The sequence below is a fragment of the Eptesicus fuscus genome, chromosome 13 (assembly GCF_027574615.1).
Source record: "Eptesicus fuscus isolate TK198812 chromosome 13, DD_ASM_mEF_20220401, whole genome shotgun sequence".
NCBI lineage: Eukaryota > Metazoa > Chordata > Mammalia > Chiroptera > Vespertilionidae > Eptesicus > Eptesicus fuscus.
This window is the reverse complement of record NC_072485.1, coordinates 65,319,345-65,338,820: the sequence shown is the minus strand read 5'-3', so window position 1 is coordinate 65,338,820 and position 19,476 is coordinate 65,319,345. Positions and strand designations below refer to the sequence as shown.

The 19,476-nt window shown below is 40.7% G+C and overlaps 2 protein-coding genes across 2 annotated transcripts in view; one reads left to right on the top strand and one right to left on the bottom strand.

Annotated features, from left to right (window-relative positions):
• Positions 1 to 4,662, top strand: part of CTNND1 (catenin delta 1) — a 48,903-nt gene extending 44,241 nt beyond the window's left edge. Inside the window, exons 18-20 of the mRNA XM_028136216.2 lie at positions 462 to 524; positions 1,386 to 1,489; positions 2,496 to 4,662. Coding sequence (XP_027992017.2) covers positions 462 to 524; positions 1,386 to 1,489; positions 2,496 to 2,507 — 179 coding nt within the window. The 3' untranslated portion in view covers positions 2,508 to 4,662. The remainder of the gene's footprint in view (positions 1 to 461; positions 525 to 1,385; positions 1,490 to 2,495) is intronic.
• A 10,952-nt stretch (positions 4,663 to 15,614) lies between these two features.
• Positions 15,615 to 16,574, bottom strand: LOC103302331 (olfactory receptor 1052-like). Its single transcript, XM_008159393.2, has one exon. The coding sequence runs from the start codon at positions 16,572 to 16,574 to the stop codon at positions 15,615 to 15,617; it is 960 nt and encodes a 319-aa protein (XP_008157615.2).
• Positions 16,575 to 19,476: the final 2,902 nt, after the last annotated feature.

Genomic DNA, 19,476 nt, shown 5'->3' with positions numbered 1-19,476 from the left:
AGGAAGGGAGAACTATATATAGAAAGAAAAATCTATGAGAGAGAGACATCATTGATTGGCTGCCTCTTGCACTCCCCCCTCAGGAGATTGAGCCTGCAACCTGGGCATGTGCCCTGACTGGGAATCGAACCATGACTTCCTGGTCCATAGGTCGACACTCAACCACTGAGCCACACCAGCTGGGCATGAATCCTCATAATTTTTAAGACTGTAAAGGGGTCTTGAGACCAAGTAACTTAAAAATTGCTGGTTTAGAGTGAAGGGGTCTTTATATTAGGCGTCTGTTAGGAAGGGATTGCTTTGAGTCCCATGAGGGCTTTGTCTAGTGCCTGGCACATAATGGGTACTCAGTAAAAATTTGATGAGAGGGATGAAAGACAGCTAGAGAGCAATTTTTATGATGAGTATAGATTTTGAAAAGTTCGGTTTTTTTAGTTGGATAACTTTCTGTCTTCATATAGATAAGAAACCTGATCGGGAAGAAATTCAGATGAGCAATATGGGGTCAAACTCAAGATCATTAGGTAGGTGATTAATTCCCGCCTATGGATATGGAGTATTATTTCGTTGTGATGAGGAGAACTGTCTGTCTCTGCCGTGTTTTCTAGCACCCCCACTATTACCATTCTGGAAGAGCATTGACTGGACATTGCCATTTGGAAATTTAATGAAACTTGATCCATCTACTTCCACATTTCCTACTTGCTCCAAGTTAAAAAAAAAAAATCATCATATGCATCCCCCATTCCTACAGAACCTAAACTGTTACGGCTTTTCATAGTCTGATGCCGGGCTCCTTCTCTCCATGTGCTCTGTTTCAGCTCACCTGGTCTGACTTGCTCTTCTATGTCTTCACTCTATACTTCCTTGATTTTGCTCATGTAATACCTCTTACTGGAATGTCCTTCCCATTTGCCTTTCTAAATTCTCTCATCCCCAAAAAACTTAACTGAAGTCCTGTCTGCTTTGTTAGGCCCTTACTAACTGTGGCAGCACACCTCACTCTCGTTCCTTATAGACAGACCTCTCTGTCTGTTTAGCTTTATTAGCACACAGGATGGGGCAAAAGTAGGTTTACATTTGTGAGTACATAAAACCCAGTGTTTATTCTTGCATTATTATTTATTAATTACTGCATATTTTCCATACCAACAACTAAACCTACTTTTGCCTACTCTGTATTTCATACTCTGCATATTTCATATATATTGTCTTCCCAATTAGATTCAAGTTCTTTAGGTCAGGGGCCACCAGACCTTAATGCTTTTCTGGAGCATTTGGCAAAGTTAGGTTCCTAACAGAGGCATCTAATTCACACTTAATCTGCTTAATATATAGTATACACTAGAGAGGGATATCATGTTTCTGTGTGCTTCTTTCTTTAGATAACAACTATTCCACAATGAACGAGAGAGGGGACCACAATAGAACACTGGATCGATCCGGGGATCTAGGCGAAATGGAGCCATTGAAGGGAACACCCCTGATGGTAAATTTTCTATGTACTGTTGTCCTTCTGCAGCTGATTCTGTTTTGAAGCCTGCATGTTTGTGAAGTAGGAAAAAATACCTAGTGAAAGACCGCATCCTCTTCTGGTAGGGACTTTTGGGAAAAGTAGGAGTTTTGACTCCTGTTGGGATTTCTTGGGCCTTTATGCTGCGATGTTCGATCGAGATGGGGGCAGGAAGACTATAAATGTGTTACTGACATGACTAACACTAACTGATCTATTCATATACATTACTCTCTTTCTGTCCCTACCTGTGTTTTCTTGAAATCTTGCCCTTTTCTTACTATTACCCTGTTTTGCTCAAATTTACAGAATTTGGGCATTTTCCCTAGATCTGTGGTCGGCAAACTGAGGCTCGTGAGCCACATGCGGCTCTTTGGCCCCTTGAGTGTGGCTCTTCCACAAAATACCACGGCCTGGGCGAGTCTATTTTGAAGAAGTGGCGTTAGAAGAAGTTTAAGTTTAAAAAATTAGGCTCTCAAAAGAAATTTCAATCGTTGTACTGTTGATATTTGGCTCTGTTGACTAATGAGTTTGCCAACCACTGCCCTAGATCTAGCACATACTCACATAGTTCCTATTTCCTTATTCCCATACTAACAAATTGCATGTGTTCACAGCAGGACGAGGGACAGGAATCTCTGGAGGAAGAATTGGATGTGTTGGTTTTGGATGAGGAGGGGGACCAAGTGTCTTTGCCCCCCATGGTATGTCCTCTAGCCACCCCCAAGATCATCGCTGAGACAGGAGGCCCTGGGTGCCAGCGGTTTGCCAATCATGTTGATCCGATCAGGCCAGAGACACTAGTCTCAGCCACATGGTGCTTGGGGTGCTTTTCTGTGATTATTGCCCTAAGAGGCTGGGGCAGGCCGTTGGTGATCTGATTCTCCATTATGTGCTACTTTCCTCCTTCCAGATTTGTTCAACTGACTTTTGGTTCTTACTCTCAACCCTATTAACATTTTCTTCTCTTTTTTCCTTACAGCAGAAGATTTAGCATCACGATCTCCGCTACATCTGGGCATATAATATATGTACTTTTATTTTTTGGTGGTGAATTGGACTGATGATTTTCCCCTTTCTTCGCTGGACTATTGTGCCAACCGCCAGGCTGCCTGCCCTAATAGCCCTAAGTGGCTGCCTTCTTTCCATCGACTCCTTCTTCCAATGAAGCTTAATCGTTCCTCCTCCCACCCCAGATCCTCTCCAGTTGCTCCCAAGAACCCTGACTCAGTTGTATGCGTATCTTGAGAAACTGCTGCAGATTAGCTCTTTCTGCCAGCTCTCTCTGGAACTCTTGGCCTCTGCGGAGGGAGAGAGAGAGAGAAAGAGAGAGAGTGGGAGTCTTCATTGGAAGCCGTGGGAAGAATTGGAAGTCACATGCTATATATGCATTATACAGCAATCTGATAAACCGATGATTCTTAATAGAGATTTTTTTTTTTTCCTGGTGGGGAAGGGACTTTTTGTTTTTTTTTTGTTTTTTTTTTTGATGGGAAGTGTGAGCTCTTCCTTATTCCTAATGACTATTTTTGAAGCAAAGAAGGCTGGCAACATTGGCACATAATCATCTGGCAAGGGCCCTTGAGTAAGTGAAGGTCTCCTAGAACTGAGATTAAGAAACCTGGCTCTCCTCATCTCCAGTGCAGGGACCATCAACGACTTACAGACTCCATCTCTTCTCCAAGCCTCGTGCCAACCGTGGGGTGCTGCCGCTGCCCCTTACCGAGGCCATCCTAACCCTTCTCTCGCATCCTATGATAATGTCTGCTAACTTGGCTTTGCCATTTGCAAGAGGCTGTAGAAAGAGGAGAATGTGTCCAGGAAGACTTTTTGGGTGAGAAGGAGCAGAAAGGTGTCTTCTGGGGAGGAGAAGGAACCTCTAGGAGCAGCTAGTAGGAATGTACATGAATCAGTCTGAAACTGGCAGGAAGCTTCAAAGCTGGCTTCCCCCTGCCCTATTCTCCTTTTCCCACCCATATAGCCCTGTCCTTCCTGCCTACTCCCTGGATTGATTAGTTGACTAAAGGACTTGATGTACATACTTCTGCCCCCTTTACCCTAAAAGGTGGGGGTGGACCCTGGCTTTGCCTCTTCTTTGTGCCTTTGGCCTGGGATGCACCTCCTCCTTCCCTTCCATGTGCCTTTCTTTGCCTCTGCAGTTTCTTTTTTCATGATTTTGCAAATTACATTTTGTTGATTCTTATCCACTATTGGCCCTAAATAGAAAGAAGAGGAGAGGTGACCTAGAGACCCTCAGATTCTCCAGTGGGAATTGGTGTAGCCTCTAATTTCAGCCATAGCAAGCTTTTTGCTCAACAGTATATAGTTGGGATTTTGTAAAAATCCTGTTCTAATGATAACAAAATGAGGTTGATGGAAGGAGTGAGTGGTATGACTCTTATTCCTTAGTTGTCCAGAGAATACCATCATCTCTGAAGGGGTTGCAGGGAATTCATGCCTGCCCTCTGCCCCAAGATACCTCCTCCTTTCAGTTTAGTGTATATTAGCTGTTTGGGCTAGAGGAATCGGCTGCTATGCTGGTTGATTTTTTATTTTTTTAAATCCTTTTCCTTACTTGCCTTTGACTCCTCCCCTTAATCTAAAAGCTCTGTTCAGTGCAAACTGGAAATCTTCATCCTTCTCTCTCCCCTTCCCTTATATATGGAGGCTATGGGGTAGGAGAAAAGTGCACAACCCATTGGCCTCTTCCCCTTCCTCTATGCATTAAAATCCCTTATTTCCCCTTTTCTGTCTTCCCATTTCTTCCCACTCCTTTTCTGGCAAAAGGAGTCTTTTCCTTCTTTGACCCTAAGAGCATACTGCACAGGGGAAACTGCCCCCGGTTCTTTGACCTGGCCCACTCTTGGTTTCTTTTGTCCTCTCTACTCTTTTGCTGGTGCTCTTTTTATTGGTGGGGTGTGGATAATAGAACAGCCATGGGCTTTTGGGGACCTTTAACTGTCTTCTTTTTTTTTCCGTTTATAGAAACACTAAACATTCAATTCCAGAGAACCAAAAATTGCACCTTCCCACCGAACACTACTAAGGGGCATGTCTTCTGCTCCATACCTTTTCTGTTTTTCTTTTTCTTGTTAATGCTTTTAAAAACAAATGAGTTTTTTATATAAATAAAGTTTTTAAAGTGTGTATGTGGGGGAGTCTGTGTCATTTCTTCACTTTAAGCTCCTTTTCATCTTGGTTACTGTTTTATGTATTGGTGTGCGTTCTTCTTTTTCTCTCCAGAGCACCAAGAAGGGGATTGTACCAGGATGGATTTGTTTTGAGCTCAATCTCAACTTTATCAAGCAACATTTTTTTAAATTGTATATGAAACATTTTCCCTCTGAAGATTCTTAAAAATTAAATGTGACTAAGTTGAGCCTGGGAAGCTTATTGCTACCTTAGAGATAGGAAAGTGAAGTATGAAGAGTTAATGACTTCCTGAGTGATTGGGATTTTTTTTTTTTTTCAACATTGACAAAACCAACGTTTAATAAAGCCCATTGCAATACAAGGCCCTCTAAAACGTAACATTTATGGGTAGAAGATTAGAAGCTACCAACTCCACTAACCTAATATTTATTAAAATATAGGATTAAAAGGCTTATGTTTAGAAATAATAAAAACTGGGCCATACTGTTGCTTCTTTGGCTAACTGTAACCCTTTAGCAAGAAGACAAGGGACAGGCCTGTGGCTTCCTTTGTGTCCTACCAAATATGTGGGTGGGTAGCAAATACTTGTTGGATTACCAGGGATTTACTGCAGTGATCAGGGATTAAGACCTGTGGAAAGAGACATTTTTTCCTGGGGCCCATATTTCCTGTTTTATAATAAAAAGATGAGAATTTATGTAAAATGTTTCTGTATGCCCAATCTTTAGATTAAAAAAATATATAGCTGCTTCTGATGATGGTCATGTCTCAGTTTTGTTGAATAGGTCTTGGGTATGAAAACTTTCTAGGGCTAGGAAATGTAAGCATTATAACTGATACCATTTAAAGTTTGATAGTTTAGTTTTAGGTTAGAAGGATGAAGCACAGAACCAAAAAGCGATTAAGAGTTTGCTTTCCAAAGAGGTTTGGTAGCCATACCTAAGAGTGGTTTTTTGTTTGTTTAACCTATATAAATACCTAGTTGCTGGTGAATAGAGTGGACTTTATTTCTATCATATTTTTTATTACCCACTGACATTGAGCTATATACAAACCTTACTCTTCTCCCCTCTCCCTGGGTTGGTTCATTTGTTTTATTCAACAAATATTTACTGAGCATCTTCTATATGCTAGGCATTGTTGTGGATGTTAGGTTTTAGAGACAAACATCCACCACAATGCCTAGCATATAGAAGATGCCCAGTTTTTCTGGAAGAGGTTATAGGTTATGCTCAACCACTCTTCTGCCTTAATGAGGCTTTTATTTTATGGTGAATATGTTTGTAAAACCAACTGTATAATGAGTTTTGCTACGACATACTTTCTGACAGCCCAAAACTATGACCTTCCGTGTCTACTTGTTCTTTCTTGCTGAACTAATGCACTTTGTTACAAACTGGAAACATTTCACCCAGGAAGAGCAAGGACCAGTCTTTCTTATTTTGTCTTTTTATATCTGAAGTATTGGGTAATAAAGGTTCATTTCGGTATAGGCATAGTTATAGACCTACTAGATACAGCCTGATAGATTTGAGAAGTACACAAGAATTACCAGGATTCCCAAGTTCTATTTCCAAAAATTTGACTCAATCGATTGGACTCAGGATTCTAAAAAAAAATTTTTTTTTAAATCATCACTGAGGGAAAGACAGAAACATCGATGTGAGAGAAACACATCGATTGATTGCCTCCTGCAACCAAGGAACGTGCCCTTGACTGGAATTGAACCTGGGACCCTTCGGGTCCGCAAGCTGACGCTGTATCCACTGAGCCAAACCGGCTAGGGCAGGATTCTAAAATCTTGTAAGTCACCTGGTTTATTCTAATGTGTGTGGTTAGTTGCAACTTGAGACACTGATCTGGTGACTTGCTTAAGGTTCCAGCCTCTAACTGGAATCCAGCATGACTGGCTCCAACTCCATTGGTAGTGGTGTGCGGTGATGACCAAGTAAGGGAGAATTCTGGAGGGAAGAATGTCTCTCCCAGGAATGTATTGCTTACTGTAGAATTTGAGATAATAGTGATAGGCTGATGTGTATCTTGTGGGTTGGAGAAACTTCTTATCTTGCAAACTATTATGTAGGTAATGCCCAGGCTGCTAAGAGGTGAAGCTAGTCTTAGATATGGGGCCCTCTATGGCATAGAGACTCCCCTGGAGTTGCTGACTTGGACTAAAGTGTCACTTCTGGCTACAACGGGTACCTGAACTAGGGAGCCAATGAAGTTGTTGGGAACGTAAAGTCACTCCCGAGGGACAACCTACCTCAAGAAATAAAGTACAAAAAAGTAAGAAAAGATGGTGTAGGAGCTAATTTTTTTTTCATGTAACCTTATGACCTCTTGACTTTCCTGTTGTCTGTCTCCCTTAAAGTATTAGTTCTTTGGCAAATCCACCCACAATTTAGGGGCAGACATGGGTGGAGAGAAAGGCTGGAGGAAGTGAGGTAGGAAAAGCATTGGTGAAAGAATTATTTTAGTCTGTCTACATTATTATACTGTTGACATGAAAACATCCAAGCCTGAGAAAATTTTAATAAAAATTTATTTGAGGCAAACAGGATACACCTGGAAGCAAGATCTCAATAGACTGAGAAAAATACTTCCTAGAGTGACAGTTTGCAGTTTCTTTATGCATTTGGAATTAAGGAGGGAACCTAAGGAAGAATAAATGAAGGAGGGAGAAAGCAAGGTGGGGGATTCCACTATGTGCTCCCTGGAGGGTGGTTGTACCTCCTAGGGTCTGAAAAGGATTCCTCCAGCATTTCAAAGGTGTGCTAACCTAGATACACATGAACAATGTACAGGGCTTGCTTAAGGCAAAGATAAATCCTTTACTATAAAGTTCTAGGTCTATGGGCATGACTACCCACCATGACCTTCCCAGTGAGGAAATTATAATCAGATGACCCTGTGAGGTTGCTTTCTGTAGAACCCCTTTCTCATCCACAACCTCCTGACATGTGTTTCTTCTTTTATATTGTCTGAAGTGATCAGGGTCATCTACCCACAAATGGATTGAGTCAAGAGTTTTATACCTGTTAGTAGTAGGAGCCATAAGTATTATAAGTACATGGTAACTAGCTTTTGGTTTCTTTTTAGTTCAGGAGAAGTGCTATACTTCTCTCATATTCAAGTCTATTTTTGAAAAGGACAGGTTCTTCCACTTTGAGGATACAGAAGGGATTACTATATTGCTGCCTCTCTCCAGTTATCTCTCGTGCTAATGGACAAAGCGTCTGAATGCCTTAAGTCATTTGTGCCTGAGGAAAAGAAAAAAGTATGAGATATCCATGGTGATATGGCAGGCACTTAGTCTGCTCTGGTCTTCACTTTAGTCCTCTCTTCGCCTTTTGCAAACTTTGGACTCTGGGCCTTTTTACAACCCACTCTGTTACCAGAAGCAAGGGTGGGGGCATTGTAGTGTGTGTAGTTGGAACTCATTCAGGCTTCTGTTTTTGGCATTGTGAAAAGTCCTTTCAGCAGAAACAAGAGCTCCTGGAGGTAAAATGTATTTATCAAAGAAACTTATGTACACATTGCTGAGTAAACATAAAAGTAAGGAATTCACAGATCTTCAAAATGAAGTGAAAACTGGACTCCTAGGAAGTAAGCAACAGCTAAAGCTAGCCTTTGCTCAACTTTTGCCAAACTCAGCAGACTTTAAGCATTGACTCTAGTGACTCACAGGATATAGGAAACAGGAAAAGAGGAATCTGGCAGGTGACTCGAGGTAAAACTGGTATACCCTCAGTATTAAGGTGAACAAGAAATAAACTAGAAGGGAGCAGCAAGGAACATACTTGTCTCAACCTTGATAGATGGAAGGAAAAATAATACAGTATCTTCCCTGAGAATTCATAACCACAAGATGGGCCCTCTGAGGGTTTTCCCAAATTTACACTACCTGTGTGATCCAGAATATCTTACCTGAGGAATTTACAGTGGTACTCGGTCATGCCACAGGTTATTTTCAGAAGCAAATGTTACCCTCTAAGGCAGTGGTTCTCAACCTTTTTAATGCCGCGACCCTTTAATACAGTTCCTCATGTTGTGGTGACCTCCAACCATAAAATTATTTTTGTTGCTATTTCATAACTGTAATTTTGCTACTCTTAATGAATCGTAATGTAAATATCTGTGTTTTCCAATGGTCTTAGGTGACCCTGCTAGCGGTTCTCAACCTGTCTCGACCCACAGGTTGAGAACCGCTGCTGTAGAGCCTAAGAACATTGAAAAACACATTTATATTACGATTCATTAACAGTAGCAAAATTACAGTTGTGAAGTAGCAACGAAAATAATTTTAATGTTGGGGGTCACCACAACATGAGGAACTGTATTAAAGGGTCACGGCATTAGAAAGGTTGAGAACCACTGCTCTAACTCTTCAAAAATTATAAGATGCACAAAGAAAGAAGGCATCACTAGGGAAAAGGGAGACAGATATGCTGATCCTTAGATATTTCAGATGTTGGCATTGTCACACAAACTATGAAATAACATTTTGGCTCATGAACTAAAACAAGTTTGAAAATAAGATGACAAAAACAACCCCTACAAAAACCCCAGCTGATTTTGAAAAAAGCTTTTTTTGAATTGGAAATGAAAAATACAAATTTAAAATTGAAGGGGTACTAGTGAATTAAAAGATAGTTCTCAAGAAATCCAGAATACAGTCCAAAGAATGAGGAGAAGGAAGAATGGAAAATAGCAAAGAAGTTGAGTTGTGGACAATGGAAGGCAACAGAGAAGATCTAATATACATTATCTGGAGCTCCTGGAGGAGACAACAGAAAGAAAGAGGAATATCCGAAGAGACAGTGGCTGATAAATTTTCAGATTTGTTGAAAGACAACAAAAAACCTCAGATTTAGGAATCCCAATGAAGTCCAATCAAGATTAAAGATGATTCATACTAGAAACATCAAGGTGAAATGCAGCTTATGGAAAGCAGCCCAGACAGGTGACTTCTTAGCATCAACAATGAAAGACAGAGAACAGTGGAATACTGTTCTTAAAAAAATTCTTTTATCCTGTTAAGAACAAAAGAACTATTATGGAAATTGACACTTAGTAAAACTTTTTTTTTTTAAAGAAAGAGCTAACTAAAGACATTTTCAGGTAAAAGCAAAGTTTGCCACTCAGAATGGGTCATTCTACAGGATGTTCTTAAGGCAGAGGAAAATGATCTCAAATGGAAAGTCAGATGCATGAAGGAACGCTAAACAAAGATACTGATAATGTTGGTAAAAGTAAGCATTAACTGGAAAAGGCAGTGTGTAATTTGCGGGAGGGGAATTAAAATATTGGTAAGTTGTGATTAGAACACTGATTTTCAAGTTCTTATATTCAGGAAGGAATTAAAGATGATTAACATAAGACTTTTGTGATACTAAATATACGTAACTACTAACAAATACAGCACTCCTGCCCTGTCCAGGTGGCTCACTTGGTTAGAGCATCATCCTGATGTGCCAGGGTTGCAGGTTTGATCCTGTCAAGGCACATGCAATAATCAACCAGTGAATGCATAAATGGGTGAAACAACAAATTTATGTTTCTCTCTTCCTCTCTCTTTCTTCCCCTCCCCCTTCCTCTCTGTCTAAAAATAAAAATAGAGCATTCTGAACAAGTAGAAAAGGAAGAAGGCAAGAGGAGGCTGAAGGGACTTAGAGCTGGTGCTGCCTCTGATAGACCGTGCTAGGCTCTAGGGCACCAGTTGCAGGAGATGAGGAGCCTATATCTATATCACAGTACTGGAGCATAGTATGTGGCAAATGAAGTAGATGTGTGCAGAAAAGGAGAGGTGAGTGAAGTGTAAGAAGGGTCAAAGAGAACAGGTTCAAGACAATTTCCATTATAGCAAAGTTAAAATTTAAATAAAAATTGCTAGCTGGTATGTGAGTTGGTCAACTGACTTAAAGACATGTCAGAACAGTATTATTTTCATATCTTGCTGACCAAATTGCTGATTCTTTGAGGACAAAGTCATACGAGTGGCCTCATCATATCCTAATAGAGCTTGACCCAGAGAAGGGGGGCTGCCCTTTGACATGAGGGAGATGTGTCTTTTTTTTTTTTTTAGGGACTAGTGACTTTAGAGAAGAGGTCAAGGGGGAGCATTGGGCTGTTCGAGCTTAAAGCTGGGTCATGATCATCCTGGCTCTAAGAGAGGCTTTCTCAAGGATTTTACTTCTGATTTTGGATTTTTGGTAAAATCACACCGTGACACACATCTGCAATTGACATTCATCTTTTTTTTTCATTAAATTTTTTTTTTCATTTTCTTAATTTTTAAAATTTGTTTAAAGTATTACATATGTCTCCTTTTTCCCTGACTGACCCCTCCCCGACCACTCCCACCCCTAGGACAAGCTCCTACCGCCCCAGTGTTCGTGTCCATTGGTTATGCTAATATGCATGCATACAAGTCCTTCCCATACCAACTTTTACTTTCATTTCTGTAGACAAGTAACTGTTTTAAGTTACCTCCTGGTACTGCTGTCTGCCAACCAGGAGTGCTGCAGTTGGAGTGTTACTTCTAAATATGGCAATGTTTGTGTAGTTACTTGAACATTTTATTGCATATTTGCCCTTATTCATAAAAGCATAGTAGAAAATGAAAAAATACAGTGTGATGTTAATGATTTTATGGTTGAGACAAAGGAAGATATTTTTCTGCCAAAAACAGTAAATTTGATGCTTACTGAATTTAAGCAAGTCTGACAACTGTGTCCAATTATAAAAGAAACCGACAAGATTTAAAACATATGTATGAAATGCTGTAAAGATGTTGCCAAAGTTTGTGGCTGAGAGGTAAAGTGTGTGGGGGTGCCAATGTGTGGATCTTTACAATCAGGTGTAGTGGAATCTTATTTTGATACACTGGTTTTATTTCTTGTAATTTATTTTTAACCCAGTGATGCTTGTCCCTCTTGGCAGCCACGCCTTGGGTGGGTTCATGGCAGCATAGAGCAAATACCAAAAAAAGTCAATCCCTGGCCTTTGAGGTTTAAATATGTTTTGGAAACTCAAAACAGAGATAAAACTTTTGTGATAAAAAGCTTTGAACTTTAAAAACTAGAACCATGGCCCTGGCCTGGTAGCTCAAGTCTGGATACGCCAAGGTTTCGGGTTCAATCAGTCAGGGCACATACCAGAATCAAGCAATGAATGCATAAATAAGTGGAACAACAAATTGATGTCTTTCTCTCTCCCCCTTCCTTCTCTCTATAAAATCAATTAAAAAAATTTGATCTGTTAGAATGAAGGCACAGTTTCAGGAGATCTGGGGTGGACACCGAGTCTCCATTTTTCAAAAGCTCTCAGATGGTGACAATGCCACTGGTCTAAGGAAAACAAATGTGTAAATACCTATTCATTCATGTATTGAATAGATGTTTATCGAGCTCCTACAATGTGCCAGGCACTGATCTAGACACTGAGGATACAACAGTGAGTGGGACAGGATGCCCCTCCTCAGAATGTCTTTTATGGTTTTATAGAAAGATTTATGTAGTTGAGGTGGATAGCAATGGATAATCTATTAATTAAAATTACACCATAAAATTACATCTCATATGCATGTTTAGCTTTTGTATTTTTTCCCTGACTTTCATGTTTTTATTTATTTTTAAAAATATATTTTATTGATTTTTTACAGAGAGGAAGGGAGAGGGATAGAGAATTAGAAACATTGACGAGAGAGAAATATCAACCAGCTGCCTCCTGCACACCCCTTACTAGGGATGTGCCCGCAACCAAGGTACATGCCCTTGACTGGAATCGAACCTGGGACCCTTCAGTCTGCAGGCCAACGCTCTATACACTGAGCTAAAATGGTTAAGGCTGACTTTCATGTTTTTAAAATGCTTTCCTTTTTTTTGTGGTTTCTTATTTTCCTTTAGGAATGTATGTGTTTGGGTGTGTACCAACTCTTGGGTGATATGTTACAGGGTTTAAACTCAGATAAGATCACTCTTAGCAAATGCTACTACGTTGTGCATTATTTAGGTTTTAAATTTAAAGTAGCTTCAGGCAACTGTCATCTAGCCAATCTCAGAGTTAGTTTTACTGCTTGTAGTAGCACCAAGCAACTTTGGTGTGTGATTCAGAAAACATTCCATAGAGATAGTTCAGCACAGGTGAGAGAGGTTTTAAAATGTATACCCAAAGAAACGATCCACCTCAATTATGTAGAAACATGAGTTAACCATCGCCTTATTTCTGATTTATTCTAGTGATGTTTTAGAACCCCTTACAGATGGTCTAACCAACTGCCCAATTAGCCAGTGACAGAGACAAAGCGATGTCTTCACTAAATCACATTTAGTTTTCCTTTCTCGAGGTGTAAAAGAAGGCTCTTTCCCAGCCTCCTTTGCAGTTCTGTGGAAAGCATAAGACTGATTTCAGGTTAATGACATGTGGTTTGAAGGGCTGTGAGCCAACCTCAGGCCTGTTAATACAAAATGCTGTCTTTGACCTTCTTGATTATTACCCCCACCATTAAAATCTTGGAGGGCACAGGTTGAGATGGTGGCATTGTTCACATGCTGATGGAGGAATATAGTTGCCCTGCAGAGTCACCTGATCAGTCTCCTATTCAACTGACTGGGGTTTATTAGTTACTGTAGCATAAGATATACTGTGATTAATACATATATGGTCTGCCTACTAACCCAGGTAGGGCCTACCACAAAATGTTGCACCTAAGTGCTTCATAAATATTTTTACAAATGAATGAATTAGATTAATTTTTACCAAGTCACTTCACTGTAATGTTCCAGTCTTGACTTCTCTTGTGGGTATATTCTAAAAACGTAGTTTATGCATTAAAGGAATAGGGAGCACCGTAGGAATTTAGGAATTATTGGCCAAAGGAAAGAAGATGAAATGGAGGAAGTCTCACACTCAGCTTCCTGGAAAGGATTTCTTTAATTATTTGATTTTAGAATAAAGTATCAAAATTAAACATGACATCACAAAAGTTTCGGAAAAAATTTGAGAAAAATACAAAAACATTTCCCCATGGTGCTATCACTCTAATACAACCATTAGTTACACTTTTGAGTGTTCTTCCCATTCCCCACCCCCCCCACCCACACACACACACTCTTATTTTTATTGATTTCAGGGAGGAAGGGAGAGCGAGAGATAGAAACATCAATGATGAGAATCATTGATTGGCTGCCTCCTGCACGCCCTCTACTGGGGATCGAGCCCGAAATCCTGGCATGTGCCCTTGGCTGGATTGGAACCCGGAACCCCTCAGTCCGCAGGCTGACACTCTATCCACTGAGCCAAACCAGCTAGGGCACCACTCATTTTTCTTACATTGTTGCAATCACTCTATGGCAGGCGTCCTCAAACTACGGCCCGCGGGCCACATGCGGGTGTTTTTGCCGTTTTGTTTTTTTACTTCAAAATAAGATATGTGCAGTGTGCATAGGAATTTGTTCATAGTTTTTTTTTAAACTATAGTCCGGCCCTCCAACGGTCTGAGGGACAGTGAACTGGCCCCCTGTTTAAAAAGTTTGAACCCCTGCTCTATGGGTTCTGACTGCTGTTTTCCATGTGATCATGTAGTCCTTCCTCACAAGCATAATTTTTAGTGGTTCTGTCATCGTCCATCTGGGGGATGAAACATTTCATCCTTTTCCATCTTTGAACAGTTAGGTTGTTTCTAATTTTTATTTTGTTTTCAAAAATGATTCTGTGATAAACTTGTTTTTGTAATAAGACTTTCTGTATTTAGAAAAATTTTATTTGAATCTGAAAGAAGCCTTTTCAATGATCCACAACTCTCAGGGTGAAGCTGACTCAGTTCAGATTGTATTCATTTAAGAGCATGGCTTCCAGTCCAGTGTTCAATCCCAAGTTAGGTCAAGTTCAACTTCTTCATTTGTGTAATTCTCTAAATCACATATACTCACCACATTTCATATATATTTAAAGATGTTCATGCCAAATATAATATTTTTGAATCAGTCTCCTAATCACAGTGTCTTATATAATTCTGTAACTGCCCAAAACACACACACACACTCTCTCTCTCACCCCACCCCCTGAGAATAATGAGATGTGTGCATAATCTGGCTAGAAAACATCTGTATGTATAAGGAAAGGTCTCTCTTGATCCTGAGGTTTTATTAAATGGAACAGCTCAGTAGAATATAGCAGCAATAAGAAATAAGGAGTTATGTCCCAGTCATCTTTCTTTTTGGAACAGGAATTAAAAAACAAAGCCACTTGTAGCCTAGCCTATCTCCACTTCACTAAGTCAGTGCAAAACAGAAATGACTGTGCTGGCCCTTGTCTGATATTTTTTGAAAGCTAGGATGAGCTCCCAATAAAAGACTTAACTTGTGGCTGTGGTATAATTGAAATTTCCTTTGTTTTGCTGTGGAAGTTCTGATGTCGAACACTTATTCTCTCACTAACTGTATGGCTTCAGGTAACTAATTTATTTTCACAGAATCAAGTATCCTTCATTCATAAAATGCATCATCATAACATTGCTGCTTCCCAACATGGTGAGAAAGATTTAATATGATAATGGATATAAAGATGCTTTAAAAACGGCAGTGCTTGCCTTAACTGGTTTGGCTCAGTGGAAAGAGCGTCGGCCTGTGGACTCAAGGGTCCCAGGTTCGATTCTGGTCAAGGGCATGTACCCTGGTTGCGGGCACATCCCCAGTAGGGGGTGTGCAGGAGGCAGCTGATCGATGTTTCTCTCTCATCGATGTTTCTAACTCTCTCTCCCTCTCCCTTCCTCTCTGTTAAAAATCAATAAAATATATTTAAAAAAATTGCAGTGCTCTGGACAGAGTATGATATTTGCTGTTTCTTCTCCACTTCTTCCACCAGGGCTGCTCTTGGTTAGGTCAATGCAGAATGTGATTTGGAAGATGTTATGCCTTTCTCAAGCCAACAAACAGTCTTGCAGGGCTCAGCAGGGACAGATGTGGACCTGGAGCTTCCTCTGCAGAGCATCCTTCACCTCCTTGTTTCGGAGGCTATAGATGAAAGGGTTGAGCATGGGAATTATGATGGTGTAGAAGACGGACACCACTTGGTCACTGGTATCATTAGTGAATCCATGAGGCTGAACATATGTGAAAACCACGGTGCCATAGAAAATGGTAATGGCCAGGAAGTGGGAAGCACACGTGGAGAGGGCCTTCTCCCTCCCAACTGCTGAGCGCATCCTCCCAATGGCCACCAAGACCAAGCTGTAGGAGGTGAGAATGACTGCAGCAGGCACAAGGGTAACCAGAGAAGAGAGGATGTAGAGGACCACCCTTGCTGTGGCTGTGTTGGCACATGCCAGCTGGAGAAGGGGTGGGATGTCACAGAAGTAGTGTGTCACTTGGTTGGGCCCACAGAAAGGCAGGGCGAAGACATTCCCAGTCTGGAGAACAGAGTTAACTCCACCCAATGCATAGGAAGCAGCCACCATCTGGAGACAGGTCCCCTTGGTCACGACAGAACTGTAATGGAGGGGTCGGCAGATGGCCATGAAGCGGTCATAGGCCATGGAGGCTAGCAGGAAGCTCTCAGCTGTGACGTGTACCACAAAGAAGGTCAGCTGGACCACACAGCCCTTGAAAGAGATGGACTTATTAGAGGCCAGAAAGTTGACCAACAACTTGGGTGTGACCACAGAAGAGTAACAAATATCAAGGAAAGAGAGGACACTGAGGAAGAAATACATGGGGCTATGGAGACAGGGGTCTGTGAGGATGAGCGCCATCATCCCCAGGTTGCCCACCACTGTGATGGCATAGATGAGCAGGAAGGCTCCAAAAAGAAGCTCCTGGAGATCTGGATACTTGGAGAATCCCAGCAGGATGAACTGGGTAACTGGGGTGTGGTTGCCACTGGCAAGGGCTAGTTCTCCAGGTGTCATCTGCAGAGGTGACAATTGATAATCACCCAAACAGTATTACTCAAACATGCCCACCACTGTGCAAGTTGGAATGAGGGAGAAGAGTCACAAGAAGCTAAATGGAAGTATCATGCTATAGTGGGCAGATCATGGGCTGTGAAGTCAGGCTGATCTGCCTTAATTCTGACTATGGCACTAACTAGTTATGTAACCCTGGATAAGCTACATCTATGAGCCTTAGTTTTCTCATCTGTGGAATGAAGAAAACATGCCTACTTCTCAAGGTTTCTGTGTGGCCTAAAACAAAAAAAAAAGTAAAATATTTGAATGTTTGGGACACAGCAGGTGATTGATAAATGTAAGGCTTCTTCCCCAATATCTTATGCCTGTATTGACAAATATGCTTATGACTCTATTTGACAATTCATTCTGTCTTTTTTAAAAACCAAGATATTCTTCACATACTATACTTATTCATTTTTAAATGATACTTCATCATTTAAAAATGAATAAGTTAGTGGTTGTTAGTATATTCACAAGTATGCAACCATCCCCACTACTTAATTGCAGAATATTTTCATCACCCAAAAAAGAAAACCCTGTACCCATTAGTAGTCATTCCCCATAACTTTCCACTTACCCAGCCCCTGGCAACCATTAACCTACTTTCTGTTTCTATGGATTTGCTTATTCTGAACATTTCATATAAATAGCTTCATATAATATGTGGCCTTTTGTGTCTAGTTTCTTTCACTTAATGTTTTCAAGGCTCATCCATGTTGTATTATGCATCAGTATTCACTTTGTCTTCTATTTAAACATTCTTCAGGGCAGCCTCTCCTCTGTATTATAACCATTTTGTCCTCTGAGGATCTATAGAGTTGACTGTCACCTGGGAATCACCATCTTGGAAATGGTGGTTTAGTGCTTGCTTGCCTATCTTCCACTATTTTTATCCATAGGAGGACTTGAAATGTCCTCTCCCCATACTTTCCTCTCTATTCTACACTTCATCTCCCTCCTCTTCAAGGGTCTGGCTACATCCTGAAATCAGTCCTAGGGAAACCTCACTGACCTCTTCATCCATGTCAAACAGTTTATCTAGAGGATAAGGAGGAAATGTGGTGCCATTTTGCAGAAGAATATGGAACATCCTTGTTTCCACCTGTTGTCACAGGAACAGGGTATGACCGAAAGAGCACTTGGAGTGACCGGGTGGAGACCTGCTTTCTAGTTCTGGCTCTGTTGCCTAAAATTAGCTTTGTTACCTTGGACAATTCTCTATCTGGGCTTCTGCTTCCTCATTGGCAAAGTCAAGTTTTTCCTCATTGGCAAAGTCAAGTTTTGATATGGAAAACGTCTAAGATCACATCTGGTCCTGACAATCTGACAGTGAGTGAATGCATCTTCCCTGAACTTCCTACCTGGCTGTGTATCTTTGTGCCAGTGTAGCCTCAGGCAACACAAAAAGAATCCATGTGAATTTGTCTAGTAAAAGGAGACGCTACACCTGATTGTAACTGACAAGTTTAGGAGGGTCTGTTCAGCTCACCAGCTCACAAGGATCTATACAAGTACCTTAATCACTCAAATATTTTGTCCATAAAGAAGGAAGTTCTGAGAAACATTGTTAACATAAATGAATAGATAGGAATATAAGGAGTTTTTCTTTTATGATAATGCCATTCAACTCATTGAACTCCTTGTTAGTTAATGCCAAGAATCACATAGTGATGTAGCATCAAAAATTATTTTAAACGCTCAATCATTGGTCACTTTGAGAAGATCCTCCATTTTGTTGAAAGGTTCCCATCTGACTTAAAAAGGATTTTATAGGCAGTCATTAAAGTAATTTATGAAATTATCTCTGTGTGGGAGCCTGGAAGTTTTGTAGGCTGGTGAAATGACATACTGAAATTCAAGATGGGTTAGAAGCCTGCACTTCTTTTCAAAATGGGAGAAGGGCAATTGTGAAAAAGAAGATGATAAAGGATACATTACCCTCATCACAGATAAACTCTCATGAACACTGGTTTTCCTCAGTAGACACTGAGGTTCTGGAAATTGCTTTCTTTAAAATTGTTTTGCCTATGAATCCCTTGAAAGTTCTTCACTTACCCTCAGGGGTATCCAATCCCAGTTTGAAGACCATGGCCTTAGAAGAACTAGTCAGTTTCAGGACTCTACCTTCTGCCAGGCTATCTCTCCTTCCCAGAGCTAGATTTGTGATAATGGGACTTTGTAGAATTCATTGGAACACCCCACCGCGCTTCACTGAATTCATTAGAACACCCCATCCCCACTTCGCAGACCAACCTTCTGCTTACTGTAAAGGTTAGAATATGCAACCCTAAAAGTCAGGGTTCTGGTGGTATGGCAGAATCCTATCACATGAGTCAGTCTTGAAGTTTAACCTAACAAAGTCAACTTCCTGCCCTTTACTCGTATCTCCACTCAGGTATCTTTTGTGTTTACTCTTTCCTAACTTTCTTAGGGGTTTAGTTCTTGTCCATGAGTCTTTGATTTACAATGATTGTCATTAATATTTTCCTTTTTCTCTGATAGGATGGCAGCTCAATTCCCTACACATACACACACACACATACACACACACATGAGTCACTCTCAGCATTGTATTTAGGCTGAGCTTCTGTATCGTCTTCTCCAGTAAATAAAGTTTTCTGTCCTCCCCCCCACCTTCCCACCTCTCACCATCTTTCCATGGTTCAAACTGGAAATCCTCTACTAATCCTCAACTACTCTCATCCTAATTCCCAGCTGGCCATTCAATTCCTTCAGAGGCTCAACTCTCAGTAAGTCTCAATTGTGGTGACTTTGATCAACAGCCTTACAGGTGTACTCTGAGGTTCTCAGTTTGCAAAGTGCCTCTAGGTTTCTTTAATAAATCCTGCAAACTCATCCT

What these genes read in the sequence shown, in the direction of transcription:
- LOC103302331 (XM_008159393.2), bottom strand. Translation starts at nt 16,574, where the DNA reads ATGACACCTGGAGAACTAGCCCTTGCCAGTGGCAACCACACCCCAGTT.